The sequence below is a fragment of the Pelmatolapia mariae genome, linkage group LG14 (genome assembly GCF_036321145.2).
Source record: "Pelmatolapia mariae isolate MD_Pm_ZW linkage group LG14, Pm_UMD_F_2, whole genome shotgun sequence".
Lineage (NCBI taxonomy): Eukaryota > Metazoa > Chordata > Actinopteri > Cichliformes > Cichlidae > Pelmatolapia > Pelmatolapia mariae.
Window position 1 is genome coordinate 26,469,275 of NC_086239.1, and position 18,973 is coordinate 26,488,247.

The 18,973-nt window shown below is 38.6% G+C and overlaps 2 protein-coding genes across 3 annotated transcripts in view; both read right to left on the minus strand.

Moving 5' to 3' along the window:
- Positions 1-520: 520 nt before the first annotated feature.
- Positions 521-4,457, minus strand: LOC134640639 (extracellular calcium-sensing receptor-like). Its single transcript, XM_063492547.1, has 11 exons — positions 4,273-4,457; positions 3,937-4,139; positions 3,683-3,780; positions 3,394-3,573; positions 3,102-3,290; positions 2,497-2,979; positions 2,164-2,373; positions 1,930-2,053; positions 1,617-1,810; positions 1,253-1,534; positions 521-943 (listed from the first exon to the last, which is right to left on the minus strand). The coding sequence occupies exons 1-11, from the start codon at positions 4,455-4,457 to the stop codon at positions 521-523; spliced, it is 2,571 nt and encodes an 856-aa protein (XP_063348617.1).
- A 4,161-nt stretch (positions 4,458-8,618) lies between these two features.
- Positions 8,619-18,973, minus strand: part of plch1 (phospholipase C, eta 1) — a 69,492-nt gene continuing 59,137 nt past the window's right edge. For both annotated transcript variants that reach the window (XM_063494441.1, XM_063494440.1), the window contains 10 exons: positions 18,849-18,946; positions 18,574-18,753; positions 16,799-16,906; positions 16,005-16,129; positions 15,709-15,793; positions 14,896-15,042; positions 14,414-14,493; positions 14,209-14,268; positions 13,330-13,720; positions 8,619-12,440 (listed from right to left, as the gene is read on the minus strand). In XM_063494441.1, coding sequence (XP_063350511.1) covers positions 9,760-12,440; positions 13,330-13,720; positions 14,209-14,268; positions 14,414-14,493; positions 14,896-15,042; positions 15,709-15,793; positions 16,005-16,129; positions 16,799-16,906; positions 18,574-18,753; positions 18,849-18,946 — 3,955 coding nt within the window. In that variant the 3' untranslated portion in view covers positions 8,619-9,759. The remainder of the gene's footprint in view (positions 12,441-13,329; positions 13,721-14,208; positions 14,269-14,413; positions 14,494-14,895; positions 15,043-15,708; positions 15,794-16,004; positions 16,130-16,798; positions 16,907-18,573; positions 18,754-18,848; positions 18,947-18,973) is intronic.

An 18,973-nucleotide genomic window follows, 5' to 3' on the forward strand; every position in this document is an offset into this window, starting at 1 on the left:
CTGTACGGAGTGTGTATCTTCCATTATCAAAGTCTAATGTCATTTTATTTATTTACTACCAAATGATATCATACGTCGCCTCAGCACATCTTTGAGTATTTGATATCTATAAGTGTTTTGGGTTGGCCTGTTGTCTTTAAACTGGTGTGTAATGGTTGTGATAAGTTGTCCTGAACTCTCAATTTATTATCAACACAACATATCAGTAAGTTACAAAAGCAATCACTGAATTTAAATCAGTTAATGTGGATGGCATATTGAAAAAAAAAACAAAAAAATGGCCTAGAACAAACAAAGTGAAGCATTTTACTGGGTTTTGGTGCAGGTTTTAATCAAAACTCAGGAAAAAAGAACCACTAAAAACATTGACACAGAACACATAATTGCATTATATTTGATTCTATTCTCTATTATTTACTAACAGTAGAACTCCACTACTTTTTCTAATTCAATTCAGTTATTAATAAAAGACAAATGTAAAAAGAATTCTACACTCACAATCGAATAAGAAAAAAAAAAACTATCGAGCCATAAGATGTTTCTTTGTGTTCTTCTCAGGCCTCAAAAGAATAATGAAACATTTGGGGGCAAAAATGCAAAGCAGTAAACCATAGCTAGAGGCAAGTATTGCAAAAACTTCCACAGCAACAACATACTTCCCCGGAGAGCTAATGTAAGCAGGCACAAAGGCCACCCAAACAGCACAGAAAATCAGCATGCTGAAGGTGATGAGTTTGGCCTCATTGAAATTGTCTGGAAGTTTACGAGCAAGAAACGCCAAGAGGAGGCAAGTACAGGCCAGCAGGCCAATGTAGCCTAGGACAAGGGAGAAGCCCACGACAGACTCCATGGTGCACTCCAAGGTGACCTTTGACCCTTGAAAACCAAGATCACTTTGAGGCCTGGGGGGACTGAGAGACAGCCATATAACGCAGATGATAACCTGTATGGAGAACAAACAAACCTCAAAGTTATTATTATTTAAAAAATTATTATTATAATGAAGCATGGGATTTCCAATGAAATTTCACTGTAAAAATCATGCCCAAAAGTAATATTTAAATGTTCTTACTCCACTGTTGTTGCCCACATTTTTAATGTACCTTATTTGTAAATTAATGTACTTTATTTGTACATTAATTTACTTTATTTGTAGATTAGACAGCTAATAAAACAGATTGTGAGCCACTATAGAGAACGGACACTATTAGCAAACATTCTCATTATGTCATCAATACAGGAATATGTGCACCTGTATACAGGTAAAGAAGCAGACACTTCCTCTCTGTTGGCCAGGGCCAAACCACTTCATTAAAGTTTCAGCACCAGGCCGAGCTGAGCGGAAAACAGCCAGAACCACAATGGTTTTTACCAGGAGGCAAGAAACACAAAGCACAAAGCTGATCCCAAATGCAGCTTGCTGGAACCGGCAGGACCAGACTGACGGGCGGCCAATGAACACGAGCGAGCACAGGAAGCAGAGCTTGAGTGACAGAAGAAGGAGGAAGCTCAGCTCTGAATTATTGGCTCGTACCTGGATATGAGAAAAGATAAATAAATATGAAACAATGAATCAATACTTTAAACTCTATTTCACATTTTGTCAAAGACCTCACCATAGGTGTTTGACGATAGAAAAGAAACACGACAAAGACAGCGGTTGTCACACTGACACCAGACACAGCTGCTGTCGTGAGAGTAATGCCCAAAGTTTCATTAAAGGAAAGAAAGTCCAGCTGGCGAGGGATGCAGGCAATTCTTTCAGCATTAGACCAGAACTCAGACGGACACTGCTCACACTGGAGTGAATCTGGTAAAGAAGTGAGGAAAAGCAGATTGAAAACAGGAAAAATGAAAAGTGCTGATGAACTTAAAGTAGACAAGGGTCAGGGTAAACACTACCCCAGAACTCTGCTTACATTTCCTTACCAGTTTTATTGCTAATCTCCCCTTCAGCACATGGGATACAGTCAAAACAGCAGACAGGTTCCCCTTTCCTATCTGCCATCCATGTACCTGGGTGACAGCTTTTACTGCACACTGAATCAGGCACCTAAATAAAAACCACAAGACACATGGCATAATCTTATAAAAATTGACAAGAACACTACTTTCTGCAGCAAATTAATCAGTAACCTTAAAGCAGTTTGTTAATCTGACTACCTGATTTGATCCTGTGCTCCACTGAATAGCTGACTCATTAAGGTGGAGGTCAAAACCATCTACATGACCAACCACAACAAGTTTAAGCGTCCCCTTGGGTGTGTTCTGCCAGTTCACAAGGTCATACTTTGCTGGGGGGTCACCTCCTTGGAAATAAAACACTTCTCCTTGTGGTGTTGTGAGATTCACTGTGTTTAAGTGTTGCAATAGCTGAAAGCAGAGGATTGAGAATATAAAAAGCATTTCTGAAAGTCCTTTATAGTATTCAACTTATTGAAATCTTAAAGTCCAGCACTTGTGTTTAATAGCTCACACAGTGATAATTATGATCACCTCTACAGTTCTGATGTGTTTTGGAGAGGAACAAGAAGAGATGTTGTTTTGAGGAGGGATTTTTCCACTGGGGCAGGAGAGTAGGCTGTGAAGGGCGTGGGCTGCAGCATAAACAGCAAGGTAGACATTATACACCACTCTTAGCTGGGTGATGTCGCTAAAGAAATGCTGCACTTCATTTATGGACTCTGTCCCACTGCAGGGTGATATAGAAGCTTTTTTCACATGGGATGAGGTAGAAATATTGTGTGAGGCATTCACAATACTGCATCCAAACTCCTTTTCCCAAAATTCTCCCAGAAATTCATCATCAGGACGATGAGATGGGCTCAACTTTTTTAGATAATTTTCAAATCCAGGTATTGATGAACTCCGAATGGCAACACCAAGAACCCCACTTGCCACCTTAGAGATTGTAATATCTTGAAGAAGATCGTCACTGGTACTCCAGGCCTCACTGGCCAGAAACTGTCTGCCAGTCACCTAAGGAAATATCAAAATAAAGAAAATTTGCAATAAAACCAGCAGTGCTTTTATTTTTCAGAACACAAGTTTGTGTTTACTGATGAACTCCTACCCTACTAGTGTCAATATATTTTACTCACATTTCTCTTGGCAAGTTCCACAAATATTTTCTGTACATCTGTATACCAGCAAAAGATCAGTATCACAGTTGCAGTTGAAGACTGGATCGTAAGCGCCACCCGTCTGGCATCACTCACAATAGTTTCTCTGTGGACAGTCTCAATGAATTCTAAACACACCCTTTTCCCCTTAATCTCTTCCTGAAATACCTGGAATATGGAAGTATAAACAACCACTATGTTATCTTTTATTATATAAGATGGACACAAAGATTTTATTCAGCAATTTACAGCATAATAGAAAAACATGCACCTGTATTGCCTTTTGACCATAATCATTGTTCGCAAGCACAGCGCCAATCCAAGTCCAGTTGAGGCGTATGGCCAGTTGTGCCATGGTCCGAGCTTGGTAGATATCACTGGGGATTGTTCTGAAGAAGTTAGGAAAGTTGGACCTGTCACTAAGACAGGGGCAGCTAGCCAAGTAGCTGATCTGTGAGCCACACAAATATCAGTTTTTTACAACTTACAAAATATATTAGCTCTTCAAAGATGACTATACAATATTATCATCAGTCATTTTTCCCATTATAAAAACTTACAACTGGTACAGAGAGAGGCCCTAGGATCCTAGACAGTATCACTCCTGTTGTAGATGCGTGACCTCCAATGAGTAAAGGAACAGGCTGAACACCTGATGGTTAGATAAATTAATAAATTAATAAATAAAAGCAGCTTCTGTACACAGTCATAGGATCATATTACTTGTTGTTTGACATGAACTTTTCAAATTTTAACTTCATGACATTTCAAATCAAACCTGCTGTCTCTCCGGGTTGTTCATAAGCTTCAGAATAAAGTGTAGAGGCTGTTAAATTGCAGCTGTGTCTGTCTCCTCCAACCAGTGAGAGAGCACTTTGCAGAGCCCAGGGGTATCGGCCGCAGCTATCAAGTATATGATAACCTAGTTTTATTCCTGGTAGCAGAGCGCTGTTTTGATTTATTTCCTCCACGGCAAATGCCATAGCATACATATATTTTAGTGCTTGTAATTCTAAACTGAGACCACAGGAGGAAAAAAATCATAGTGAATTAAACAACCTGTGAAAGGTAAGGTTACAGGATATGATTTTATAATAGGAAATGATACATATTGCAGCAAACAAACAAACGTGTTTTGAGTAAGTTTTACCCGCTACAAGGTTCATAATGTGGCAGTCTGGTGTAGTCCTGTTCTACAGCTGAAGGTATGTAATGCAAACTAAAGAGTCCACCGATAATCACATCTCCATCCTGAAAGACACCCCTGTTGCTTGGCGCACCCAGCTGGGAGCACACCGTCACCTGCAACCCCTGCAGTCCCACTGGTTTACCCATTATGCTGACAAGCAGCAGGGAGAGGGCTGAGGAGAGCCACTTAGTGGGATGCAAGGGGAGCCAAAATGTGGAAGCAGCCATTCTGGATATGTCACACATGAATGTCAGAAAATTCATGAATCATAATTACAGTAAATCTAGTAAATGTAAAACACAATTCAGCACAAAACAGTTTAATCAAACCTGTAAAATAAGTCAAATACACTTTTACTAAATAAAAAAATTAAATTAAATCCTATAGAGCTTCATATGAGTTCTTCAAGAAGAAAGGGCATTTTAAACAAAAACATGATTTCACCTGGTTACAAAGTCCCCACTATCTCGACCAACACATATCTGCCTCCCTCTCTGCACATGTCAGGTGTTGATGTGGGTATTTATAACAGGTGGGAAGCATTTTGAAAGGAAGTAAAACTGATGACTCAAGCAGCAGATAAAATAAAATGACTCCTCTCCAGAGTAATAGTGGAAAAACACTTGAATGCTAAGTAATTAGCATGCATGAAGTTGGTGGTTGGTGGGTGCGTGTATGAGAGTACAGTATGGTTGCTGTACCCTGTATCCTGTACCCCCAGGGGGTCATGAGTATTTTATATAAAATAAGGTAATTGGGAAGTGTTGGTGTAGTGAATGAGCACAACAAATGCTTACATTAAGCCAATAGATAAAAAAAAAAATAGAAATAAGGAGCTCTGACTGCACAAATTCCCAGAGCAGTTGGACTACAGAGGCACTTGTGGAAGCACAATTTTTTCAAGATTGCTACTATTACTACAATTACTATTAAAATACTATTCCCCTGCTATTTGCAGGTTCAAAACAATATTTTAGAAATGCTCTATCATTTTTGCTTACAGGAACAGAAATGTATTTAGTGTACAAGGTTCATCCAGACTTGTTCTACATCACATCTGATCTATTTTATTTTATTTTTTTTATCTGCAGTATCAGATGGCTCAAAAGTAGTAGCATTTGCAGAACACACAATGTCAAAATACTATAATAATAATAATAACTAGAAAGTGCATTTTCTGAAGAAACTGCAGTGTGAATGCTTGAATCTGAATGTATGCACTGAAATGAATTAATTGCTGAATTTAAGTTAAAAATTTTGAATGACATGAAAAATACAGAAATTGTCGCCTGAAAACAAAAGTGCTGAACTGCTAAAAGCTAAAATCCACAGAGAAGAAGTTGGAAAATAGCTGAAAGGTTTTTCAATAAAAATGAGAAAGGAAAATTCAGAGTCAAAAAACCTCTGAATGAATATTAAAAGTTCATATGCGTTGAATAACTGAATGACTAAAATGTGAACCCTCCACTTGGATCCACACAGTTTAAAAAGTTTGTATCTATGAGCTTTGAAAGACACGGTGTTGGAAAGAGAAGAACGATGGCGACATTTTGAGGGTAAAATGATGGCTGTAGAGCAAACACTGTGGACACAGCAGCAGTTGAAAGAGAAGTGTTTAAGATGAATCTTGGCAGAGTGAGAGACAGAGCTCGTTAGGCAGGCAGGTGTGAGCCTGGTTGCTATAGTGACTGCACCCAATGGCTCAGTACACACGCACACAGACATGCACCTCACTTTTGCTGCTTAAAATGAACAGAAAAGTCAGGTCGAAACAAATCGCTCCCAAATGAAAAGTACCGGTCCTATTGACAAAATTCTTTCACCGTGAGCGCCAGCAATGTCTAGTCTACCTAATTCTCAGTTTTCATGCTTGTGGAGTTTATTATATGGACGTGGTGACAGTGTAAAGACAGCCTGTACTTCTGGTTTTCAAACGAACCTTCTGAGCCATTTTAACATTAGAGTCTATGGAGGAGTTGGAGGGAGTAGGCTGTGCATTGGTGACATTTATGAAAGAACCATAACACCTACTACAATAGTAAACACATTGGATGAAAGAGGACAGCGATGGCTACGTTTTGAGGGTAAAATCATACCTGTAGACCAAACACCGTGGACACAGCAGCAGTTTTAAAAAATATTTTAAGATTAATTTTCGACCTGCTTCCACTCTAGCAGTTGAGCTGTCTCACTCTAGCGGCAACATTCCGTCCCATACACACCCATTATAAACTCTGAAACGGCTGAAAAAACATCATGAAACTTAATCTGGAACTGAAGAAAAAGTATAATAGATATTGAAAAGATAAATACAAGTTGAATAGTTGAATGTCTTGTCTTCGTTTTAAAGTTTGAATGGTGGCTCTATGTCAATGTATGTGGAAGTAGTAGGAGTTTAAAAATGAGTAAGTTGAATGAGGATTTGAAGGGTCTCCCCATTGAAATACATGGGAAATTTTTGTTGAAAAAAGTTAAATAAAATTAAAAATATAAATGTTAAAAATGAGAAAAATAGAAGCAGTCGTGTCCAAAAGAAGAGGAATCTAACGGTGTTTGAATGGTTTTTCTAAGTTGAACGGTTTTGAAGGAGTAGGACTACAAAAAACGTACGGAATCTATAATAATAATAATAAAATAGAATAAAGATTACAACAACAATACTGTGAATGCTTTTACAAGCATTCACACTAATAATATTAATAATAATAAAAAGAGCTTTTAAATACAAGGAATGAACATCTGCAAATTCTTGTGAAAACCTTATTTCTCCGAAAGATTTCCAGTTACTTCTGGAATTCCAGTGCTACACCTTAACTTGTTTAATTGTTTTTTTAATATGTGTTCTCAAATTCTCAACATTACATTTATATAGATGATTCGAACTCAAGTGAAATTACAGTAAAGTGTAAAATAAGATGGGTGAATATTTTTTTTATATAATCTGTGGTCATTGTAACGCAGGAGTTAACCAAAAAAATAACTAGAAAACTATTTATCCTCCTTTGGATCAAGTTCCCAGCTGCCCTTCAAATCTTTCTTCTGGTGATTTTTCTAATTGAGTCTTAATTCTTTTTACTTTTCCTTTACTGTTTGATGTTTGTAGCTGGCAAAACCAGCTACTGACCAGAATTCTGTAGACTATGTACATATACACTCACCAGCCACTTTGTTAGGTATAGCTGTTCAACTACTTGCTAATAAAAATATCCAACTAGCCAATCACATACATTTAAGGCGGTCTGCTGAAGGTCAAAAAATGATTTAAGAAACTTGCCATAGTTGTTAGCATTGGACAGGATGGTGTGAGTATTTCAGAAACTGCTGATCTAGTAGAATCTGCACACAATCATCTCTAGGGTTTACAAAGAATGATCTGAAAAAGAGAAATTATCCAGCAAGCAGCAGTTCCTTTGGGAAAAATGTAATTACAATATGTAAATAATGTTGTTCTGATGACTTGATTTCAGCTGCAGGAATAACAACTTGGCATAAACTACATGAAAGCATGGTTTCATTGTGCCTTCCATCAGGTGTTCAGGCTGCTGGTGGTGGTTTAATGGTGTGGAGAATATTGTCCTAGCACACCTTTGGTCCCTTAGCACCAACTAAGCATCATTTAAACGCCACAGTTTACCTTTTATTGCTAACCATGTCCATCCTTTTATGACAGTGTATCCATCCTCTGAGGCGGTCCAACTTGGTGCTAGCAAGGTGTACCTAAAAGGTAGATTGTGTGTATTATGCTGACATAAGAAAAATAACAACATCTCATAGCCTCTCTAAAACCCATTAAATTAGCTTTATAATTAAGGCAATTTTCACTGTCTCTTGCTTTTAGGTGGCTTGTAACTTTAATATTTCATTTGGAAAGAAAAGTTTACAGCCACTGTTATAGATATAGTGATGTTTGGTATTGTGTGGATGAACTAAGGTGACCGAGATACTGAGCATTAGGGTAGAAAAGCAAAGTCTTGGCTCAAATCTTATGCTAATGAGCCTAAAGTTGAATAAATAAAAAAAAAACATTCAAACTATCTAGCTGTATGCCTCTTTTCTCTCATATTTCCCTGGATGTTTGTACTGTGGGAGTTGTGTATCCAGAGCAACAGGTGTATCATTTGTCAGCTGTATTACACAGTCATTTCATGAGCAATTACATCCCGTTACGTTTTAGGTAGCATATGGGGAAAGAAGAGGCTGTTTATGTCTTACAATGAATTGATTTTGAGCTTCAGCCGCATTCTTGATTGATTATCTGTTACTACGCAGGAAAAAAACATGTCATTTGTTGAAACCAAATATCTCATAATTTTATTGCATTGATAAGAAAATGCTCATAGGTCTTCAGTGAGCAGCCATACAAAGAAAAAAGATGGTGCAACACTGAAACAAAAAAGAAAAAACCACCAAAACTGCAGTCTTACTACGCTCCTCTCCTCTGCTTGGCCCAGTGTAGTTGTCACTCTGCCTTTTCAGTCCATCACGTATACAAAATAAAAATGAACAGAACTAAAAGATCATTTTTGCAGTCTGTATCAAAGCAATTATAAAAATAAAAACCTTAAAACTCAATTTTTTCTTAATTTGCAATCACATTTTCAAATTCTACAAATCAAAAAGAGCAACAAGTCCAAGCAAAGAAGTCTATGTACTGTATTGCACCCAATACAAACAAGCCTATGCCCTCTGTTGTATCCAATACAACTGTTTGTTCTGTGCAAATAAGGTTGGTCAATGCAACACCTATTGTATAAACTGGTGCATAGTCATGCTTGACATGTTCACAAGTAACATGCACAAACATAAATGTACAGTTAGAACTGATTCTCAACTAAAACTCATCTGAGATGAAAAATCATGTCAGGAATATTTACACACAACACAAATAAAGAAATACCACTGGAAAGAGAAGGAAGACTTACATTTGATATGAAGATGAAACCCATCAATTCAAAGTAGCTGTTTGATACTACTACACATTCAAATGATACAAAGAAAGACATTCCCTCTCTGCTTAACAGCCAATACTTCTTTTTTTTTGCTTCATAGTCAGTGTACATATTTTGGACAGTACATCACAGGGACAAAGATAACAAGTATCTGTACAATCAGTCTAGGAAGCCGTTTGGAGAGACTCAAAGTTCCCAAGTACATTTACACATTAAGCAGAATACAGACGATACATATCCGACTAGAAAGACCATTCACTATTGAAATAGTGGACATTTCATACAGGCAATTCATGCTGTCAGATCCAACCATGGATTATATGAGATGCTTCACTTTTATCTTTTCTAAAAACATCCCAGAATAAACATTTATTCAACTTGGGGCTAACAAACATGAGAACAAGCAAGTGCTTATTTCATTGATCCCCAGACTTTTGGTATAACTGAAGTTAATCAAGAATCACTGGCAGATTCTTAATTTCATGTAAAGTTATCAGAATTAGAGTCTGAGCAGAAAGTAGACCTCGGGCTCAGACACTGAGTGGCTTGTGTTTGCAGGTGGAAGAGAGTCATCGGTATAGTATCGATCTCCATAATGGTCACCATTTCCGTAACGTAATGATGTGCAAGCTCCTTCGGGAAGTCCCCTGTCCTCCAGCTGACCAAGATAACCTGCTATGTAAGAACCAGTAGAGTGTCTGTTCGTTGGAGGATTCTGTGAGGCTGGTTTATTCCTTAATACCACCCCACCAATGTCGCCAGTGCTATTGATGACCACCCCTGAGCGAGGTTTTAGAGCTTCTTGCTGTCTTTCGCGAGCCCGGCTATTGATGTGACGTACACGGCTTTGACTACGGGAGGATAGGCGACGTGTTAGGGGTGGAGGGGAATCATCTATATCCCTGGACACAACAGGAGCTAAACTTGGTGCCTGTGGCTGTGACAGTGGGGATTTTGCTTGCAACTGAGGAGACTGGGGCCTATCAATGTCACTGTCATCCCCCTCCAAACTGACCAGCTTACGCAGCTGTTCGGTAAGAGGATCACAAGACTGTGACTGGAAAGTTACTCCCTCTATGGTGCCCGACTTCTTTTGCTTCCTCATATGGGGTGTGATGAAACTGCGACTAATAATGTGGTATTTGCTCTGAAAGTTGCATGATATGTCTTCAGAGGTTAAGTCTCCCAGGGATTTGGATTTGCATGGGCTGGGGGCTGTGGAGTCTATAGTATCAGACTGAGAAAGAGGTGATAAAGGCTTTAAACTAGACTGTCGTGTAGTTCTGGTTTCAGCCTGTGGCTGGTGCCTATAATTAATCTGAGAAACCTCGTGGTTCCATGACTGCTGTTGGTCAAATGATTGTGTTTGACTTTGGTTGTGTAGCTGGCTGTTCTGTGGAGCTGGAGAGGACATAAAGCAGTCATAGTCCAGATGGCTGTATACTGCTTCACAGTCTGAAGGGGGGGAATAAAGGCCTCTGTCTCTACAGCTGTTTACAGATGTAGCAGATTGATCATGGAGGCTTTCCGAAGAGGAAATACCATTTTGGTAACATCCTGCTTGCTCCCTCTCCAGCTGTTCATACCCCAGCTTGTCTTGATGAGACATGTTTAGGATACGATTCCCACTGTAGCTCCTCTGCTGGTAGGAAGTGCTGAAGTCTCTGGTGTGGTTAAGGGCCTCGGAATTTCTCTGAGGTATGGGGTAGCTGTTTTGACGCAGTGGACTGGGTTTAGAGGGTCTAGAGTTAAAAAGGCTATAGTGGAGGGAAGTCTGGGAGCTGTCATGATGTTCGTCATGACTGAAATGCTGATAAGAAGGTTGATTCATGGGGGAATGATGCTGTGAAAATGCAATGTGAGAGGAACGTGATGAGTACTGCTGTTGGGAATCATAATATGAAGAAGGCTGTTTTTGTAGGAAGCAGCTGGGAGTGGACTCATGGTTTTCATAAATAGCCTGGCGTTTGATAGGACTCATAAGCCCAAACTCATAATGTCTTGGGGAAGTCAGCATAGTCTCCAGTGGATCCTCATCAACATTTAACTCCACTTCTGTAAAAACCTTTCCAGATGAATCGCGGGGAATGTGGAAACTGTGACCATTTACAGAAGAGCCTATGTACCTTTTAGAAGTATTTTGTTCTGTTTCACTCATTGGTCCTGGGGGATCAGTCACCTCTTCATACACCCTCTCCTCTATCTCCTCATCTCTTTTTCTTTCCACACAATCCCAGCCTATATTACGACTGTTCCCCAGTCCCTGAACCACCTTTGCTGGAGATGACCCCAAACTGCTTGAGGGTGTGCTCTTTAAAGTGTCTGCCTGAACATGGACTGTCTGTTTCTTCAGGTTGTACACTGATACTGGCGACAAAACCTCCTCATCTAGAATGGTATAGACCTCCTCGAGCTCAGTGGTTTCTGGGCTGGAGATGAGGGCTGGTTGGGTAGTTTTGTGAGGTGAACAGATTTCCCGATTTACATTATTTGCTTTTTGAACTGCCTTCTGGGGACTTGTGGGATTTTTCTTGTAGGGGGAATCTGCGCTGGTTTTCAGAGGAGATCTGAACTCTTCTTTTGTTTTAGGGGTAGTAGGCCTCAAGTTTGAATGATGGGACGGGATCATATCATGAGATGTGAAACTGTTTTGGTCAACAGTGCTTTCAAACTGACCAATAAGAGCTGAAACCGAGCCACATGTGTCTTCCTCATTGCTTAAGGATACAGCATCAATAATTCTGGAAATTGTGCTGTCATGCATAGAGCTGGGGCTCTTTAAATCACAGTACCTGTTGACAGGGGAAAGAGGGGCCACAGATGAGGGGACAGGGGAGGAGGATGAAGACACTGAAGGTGCAACTGTGAATGTTGTGCTACTTAATGACGTTTCTGGTTTATCCAGTTGCATCTGGCTATTCATTGCAGGCAATACAAGAGAGTTTTTCTCTGTTCCTGTGGAGATGATCTTGGATTTGTTGACTTCTGGCTGGTAATTCGCATAGTCTTCTTCCTTCCTCACTTCTCCAACACCAACAACCAGATAAGAAGTCTCTGACTGGTGAAATTCTTTGTTTCTGTATGTTTTAGAGGGAGAAAGGGCGTTTGATTCTGTGGCAAGTGATGATTCGATGAGTAGGTCAACAGATGAAGACCTGGGCCTGTCAAAAAGGCAGGATCCTGTGGACACAGATAAATGAAATAAGGGATTAATAAAGAGATGCTTATATACAATAACTGATTTTGAATACCAAGCAGACCAACACTCACAACAATTAACAATCCAGCCAATACAAGGCAACAGCAAAACACAGACAAATGGATCACCAAGTACAACTGTGAAAGGAGAAGATGGTGGAGGTTTTAAATAAAGAAAGAATCCATGTTTGCAAAGATCAGATCAGGACGGAGATGGTCAAATGGGATAACATGGCACAGTAATATATTTCTCAGACCACTTTCCAACAAAATACACTGGGTTGACGCAATACTGGTATGTTTTTGAACGATGCAACCTTCAGACAATAGGTATTTTAGATTACCTGTAGGCATATCCTAGTCAGTTCTCTACTATAAGGAAACACACAAATGAAGATGGGACAGAAAAGGCACGTTAAGGTATTATGAAGAATAGGCTGTAGTCTGTCAGTTCACATGGTTACTGTACATGAGTTTTGTAGCATGAAGTAAAGCAAGGGAGGGAAATCAGAAAATATTTTACATTCATTAATCTGCAAAGCAAATCAAGGCAACTCCATGTAACATTCACAAAAACATAGCAGTTTAGAAATATGCTGTAGTTTTAAATGTTTCACATTTTGACTCTGTTGTTATTGCCACAGATTGCTGTGGCCTGATATGTGTTAGTATCTGATATTAGATCATGAATCTTACAAATATATTTAATTCAGTTAAATTTTAATTAAATAGTGCCAAGTCACAAAAACAGTCTTTTCAAAGCTCTTCATATGATGGCATTTAAACTAGAATGGTTCAATTTTCTCAGTAATTTATATAATTTCTGTATTTATTTCCATCTTTGACTGCAGGATGAATGGAAAATACCCACCAATAACAGTGTCTGCACCCATGTCATGCTGTTCTTTGTCTGGGGAGCAGATGGAAAGCTGCCCTTGCAGAAGTCTGTCTAAGGGCATGGAGATCGGCCTGTGAATAAGTGGGGCTCGAGGCTGGAGACGTTTCTCCATCCCTCCTTCCTTCCCAGACACACCCTCTCCTCCTGCAGCAGCTGCACCTGTGCCATTCTTTTGGTCTGATATTGAAGCCACTGACTCTGACAGCATCATCTTTGTCTTCTTCCGTCCCTTTGCCGGGGCACTTGCCGTGCGTCGTAGGAGGTGATCACTGATGGAGCGTTTTCGAGGACCACTGGAATTTGTGTCAACGGAGGACTTGGAAGAACGGTTAAAGAAACCTCGGATACCTCTCAGCTGATTACTCTGAGGACAAGAGCCAAACAAGAAGAAAAATGTATAAGTAATGCCTGATCAACCAGTGTGTCAATCTAAAATAATCTAAATTCATTACAACATTTCAGTTTGAAGTTAAAATGTTGATGTGGAATTTTATATAAACGATGAGAGGTTTGGCATGTACTGGATATGAGCAGTTAACAACTACCTGCTTTCATGAACATTGTCTATAGATGGCACCCTTACTCCTTAGTCACCACAGCAAACAAAATGCAAAAAGCTGTTGTTTGGTTGTGCACACATGCTTACATTAAAAATAATTACATGTACATTCATAATAAGACAACAACAGGTAAAAAAAAATCTGAATGAAAACTTAATTTGTAAGTAAACTGATTGACTCAGTCATTGAAATGTCACAGACAAAAAGTCACTGAAGATAAGCCAGACTGCACATTTGCATCATGCATTGCTTTTTCATGCAGCACCACACAGACCCTAGTAAATGGTTATACCTTATTAGATCCTAGAAAGTGCATTATGGTAAAGCTGGGGTTCAGCACTAGAGGGCTCCACTAGAAAGACAAAGTATTGAGCATAGCTTAAATGGACTGGTGTGTTGAGAAAAAAGCAATTTTCTGTTTACCTGTTAAAAAAGAAAATGTGTCACTTGATGAAAAAGGCTAACAAGGGGATTCCCCAGGCGTATAGGGCACTTACCTTCCCATAGACATCATGCACTGACATGTGCACAAAAATGGAAGCTTCAGTTAGCCCTTCCAAGTAAACATGTCTGTAACCTGTGGTTAGAGATGAAGAGAGAAAGCATGTGAGCTAAACAGTGTGTTTAATACAGATAACAGATGTTATCAAATGATGCAGGGTGATCTTCAGGATTTCAAAAGAAATTCAAATGGATCCAAATTTAGAAAAGAAAAGAAAAGATGAAAAAGAAAAGAAAAGAGTAAAAAGATAACCTGACAAATAACTTTTTTTTTCACTATATAGTTACATGAAATCATGGTTTACCTAATACAACCAGGAGATGATATATCCCTTAGCAATAGCACCATCTAATCCACAAAGGAAAATTATCCTAGTACTGTATTGATTCTAGCCATCAGTAACAAACAGTGTCCCCTCTTATGTTTATGTCATTCATGCACAGTAAGTACAATATGTAAAACAAAGTCTTAACAAACCAGGCATCAGGCTGGTGAAAGCAACAGTCCGTTGACCAATAAAGTCCCTTCCAATCGGGTCATGGTCCCAGACAAGGAAACGCACCAATGCTACCTCAGCCATATGAAGTGTAAAGGTCAGAGTCTCCTCCCATACTGGGTTAAAACCTGAAGAAAATACATATATATATATATATATACAGTAAGCTTAATTTTATTATTATTATCCATTTCATTAGCATGCTGTTAAAGCACACACCCACACACCACAAGACTTCCGTTGAGAAAAGGTAGGATCTCACACTGATCTTATAATACTGTTGATCCTGGGCTTCATAACCTTTCCCAGAGGAGGCATTCTCCCTGCCCCTGCAGAGTGCTCTCATCTGTGGAGTCACGTTTGGGGTGACACCCGAAGATCACGACTTTTTGCTTCCATTGTTTCTGTAATTAATTCATCTGATTTTTTATCTGGGCTGTGCTTCACAGCCCAGAGTAAAGTGCAACATCTGTGGCATTGTTTCATTGGTTTGCTCTGTTATTAACAACAATGCCATTACCAGAATATGACAGAGGTGAAAAGACCTGTGACTTTATCTGCTTTTTTTGCATGCCATACATGCATTTTGTTCTATAGTATGAACACTGTAAAACACAAAATATATGTAAACAAAACTCACACATACACAAATATTCCACATTGATCCTTTTTACACAAAAGCATGTAAAACAGTTATGAGAAAATATTATATTACATAATTTATACTCGTTGTATATAGTTCAGGTTAGGTCAGTGTAGAAATGTGCAATTTTTGGTCTGTGTGTGTGTCTAACCATTGTCATCAACAACTCGAGTCTGTTCCTTGCAGCAGTCAACTGGCAAACCGATTATTTCCACTTCAACAAAAGGATCAATAATCTGATGGGGGAGAAAAAGCAATAAAATGAATTGTATTTCATTTTATGACCCTGGCTATATTAAGAAAGAGAGCAACTGGAAGATCTCTAAACAGTCAAATATAATTGTCCAAATGTGTGCAATAGCATGTAAGAACAAGAGAGAGAGAGGGAGAGAAGAGATGACAGATGGAGAATGTGGAAACAGGGCATGTGTTTTGGTATGTTTTTACCTCTCCACGGTCCCCCAGCATGGAATCTGGCGGTTTGGGCAACTGCTGTCCGCTAATGATCTTGAGAATGAGCTGCTTCTTGGGATAAGCTGGAAGGGGATCATCACTGAATGGGTTGAAGGTGCCTAGAGGGAATAACAGACAGCAGCGCACCAACTTTGATTAATTCCGGCAGTAAATACAAAAAAAAATAAATTAAAAATCCATGACTTGCTTTCATGCTGCACACATTTAGTAAACCGTAAAGAAATTGTACAGACTAGAACTGCAAACTACATCTAAAGCAAGCCTGCTAAAAAATTCATCAGTGCCTCTCTCATGTCATGCAGCTAACTCCCAGTTGGATAGATAATTATAAAGCAAACAACGCTGTACTGTAAAATGAAATCTCTCTAATGAACTGAGGTGGGTGAAGAGAAGGATACCTCAAACTTACAGCACGTTAAAAACACAGCAGAGTTCCCAAACATTATGCTGAATTATGTAACATGATCAGAAAGTTCTTCCTCTGATTGCTCTAGCAAAACATGTACTTAAACTATAATTTTAGTTAATATCTCTTTCAGTTAAATTCTTATTACGCTTTCTTCAACGAACACTGAGTTAACATGTTCCAGCATGTTTCCATTCCAACTATAATGTACAATGTAATGTATAATGTACTATAGTCCTGGGACTCGGAGAAACGAGAAAAACAAATAGGTACTGATTTAATTATCAGTTAATGCTATTCACAAATAATCTTTTATAAACGCTGACCTATTTGTGAGTTTGCAGTGAGTTTGTTGCTGTACCTTTACACATTGGAGGAGGCTTGAGGACATATCCAATACCTCCATTCACCATAAACTTGGCTCTGTTCAGCTGCATCATCCTCCCCTCTGTCTGATAGTTGAGTGCAACTAAAAGAAATAATAATAATAATAGTTATTAGTATTATTATTAATAATAATAATAATAATAATAATAAACATATCATGTTAATGGATTTTCATCTTTAGTATTTTTTATTATTATTTAATGCTCCAGTGGGTTCTTAGTTAGTTAGTTAGTTAGTTAGTTAGTTAGTTAGTTAGTTAGTTAGTTTATTCTTGATCATTATCTGTAATATGAATTCTTGGTTTCAGTTAGTCGGCTTCGGTTAATATTTTGCTTAGGGATTAATTTTGTGTAGGCTTTTATTATTTTTGGCCTTCCTTTCTGTGTCACTGTCACCGTTTTTTTTTATTATTTCCTGCTTTATTTTGGCGGCCTGGGTCTTGTGTGCCTAGTATTTAGTTTTACATTCCCTCTCTCGCTATCATGGATATGTTTCAGTCACCCTCCTGTGTCCACTTCGCTTGATTACCTCATGTGTGTATTGAAGCCTCAGTTTGCCTTAGGTCTTTGACATGTCTGTTTGTCCTGTTTATCCGCCTGAGTAGTTTCCCTGGTTGGATTTTGGGATTCTGTTTTCATTTGCCATTTGCTCTGTTGGCTTCCCCTAATGAACGTTCCCTTTTGCTCATTAACCCGATCTGCAAGTCTGCATTTTGGAGTCCACATTATCCACTAATAATGGCAAAACATGAATACAGATAAACTGCAATGATTTCCCAGTACAGTAAGTCTAGCCTTATATTTAGTTGAAAATAGTACAAAAATAACACATCAAATATATCTATCTATCCATCTATCTATACAGGACTTCAAAGGCTGATGAAGATGTTTCAAAGGTTTCAATGATGTATGGCCAGTGTAACAAATGACTGACTAAGCTGTTTAATCTAAAGTAAAATAAAATAAAATAAATGAATGAATGAATGAATAAAATAAATAAATAAATAAATACATTCCTGGTGGAATAACTCAAAACAGTTGAAATAGCAACATAACAACTCATAAAGAGAGCGTCCCAGAGATGGTGAGGGGTTCTGAAAGCCTGCATTGACAAATAGTTTAACAGTTTAAGAAAAACACCTTTAAAAAAGCAAAATTGCAGAGTATATTGGAATTCTGTCTTCTATGGTAGTATATGATACTATAGAAATTTAAAATAAAATACAGGAAAAGTGTCCATCCTTTAGATGGAACTGTTTTTGTTTTGCTTAAAAGAAATTAACTATTTTAGATTAAGAAAGATTCCTATCTCTTCACAAATAACTACATTTCAAATTATATCAAGTGAAGGCCACCGATAAGCTGATTTGTATGTGTTCATGCATTTGTTAAGCAGTGTTAATGTATAGCAGATAAATAGACTAGTTCTTATATAGCGCTTTCCTACTTTACTTGAGCACTCAAAGCACTCTATACAACATGTATGATTCACCCATGTGTCCTTTTTGTCTGTACTTTTTCTACCTAACATTCACACTCCGATGCATGCATCAGATAACAACTTGGGGTTCAGTGTCTTGCCCAAGGATACTTAGGTTCTAGCATGCAGATTAAAACAGCCAAGAATCAACAAACCACCCTTCCAGTCAGTATGTTGAACTAGGAGTATGACATTTTTTTAAACAGCTGTGTTTTCTAAAGCTCTCAAAGTTTTCTAGAACCTAATAAGATCTCTAATTTGTCATCTTACCCAACTGACAACCCACGTTCCAGTAGAATTGAGGGTTGAAATTGGAAGAGTCGATGCGATATGCCGAGGGATAAATTCGAGACAGCTGCCTCTGGTTAAAAGCCAGAAACTCTTCTGTTCTGTGATTCACCAGAGACTGTGCTCTAGTCTCACTGAAAGACAGAACGTCACCTGCAGTGCCTGAAGAAAAACGTGGAGTTGTTATAAAAAGTTGCCGTTAATACGAAGATTGCATTTTGCTTGTGTGTGCATATGTCATAGCTCTGGTGTTTCACCTTCATTAAGACACTCCTGTGAGGCAACAGAGTTGGTGAACACCACGAGATTTGACAGATCTCTGCTCAGTTTCATCGTCTTCCTCTTTCTTCCACACCTGAAACAATCGTCAGATGGACGATTT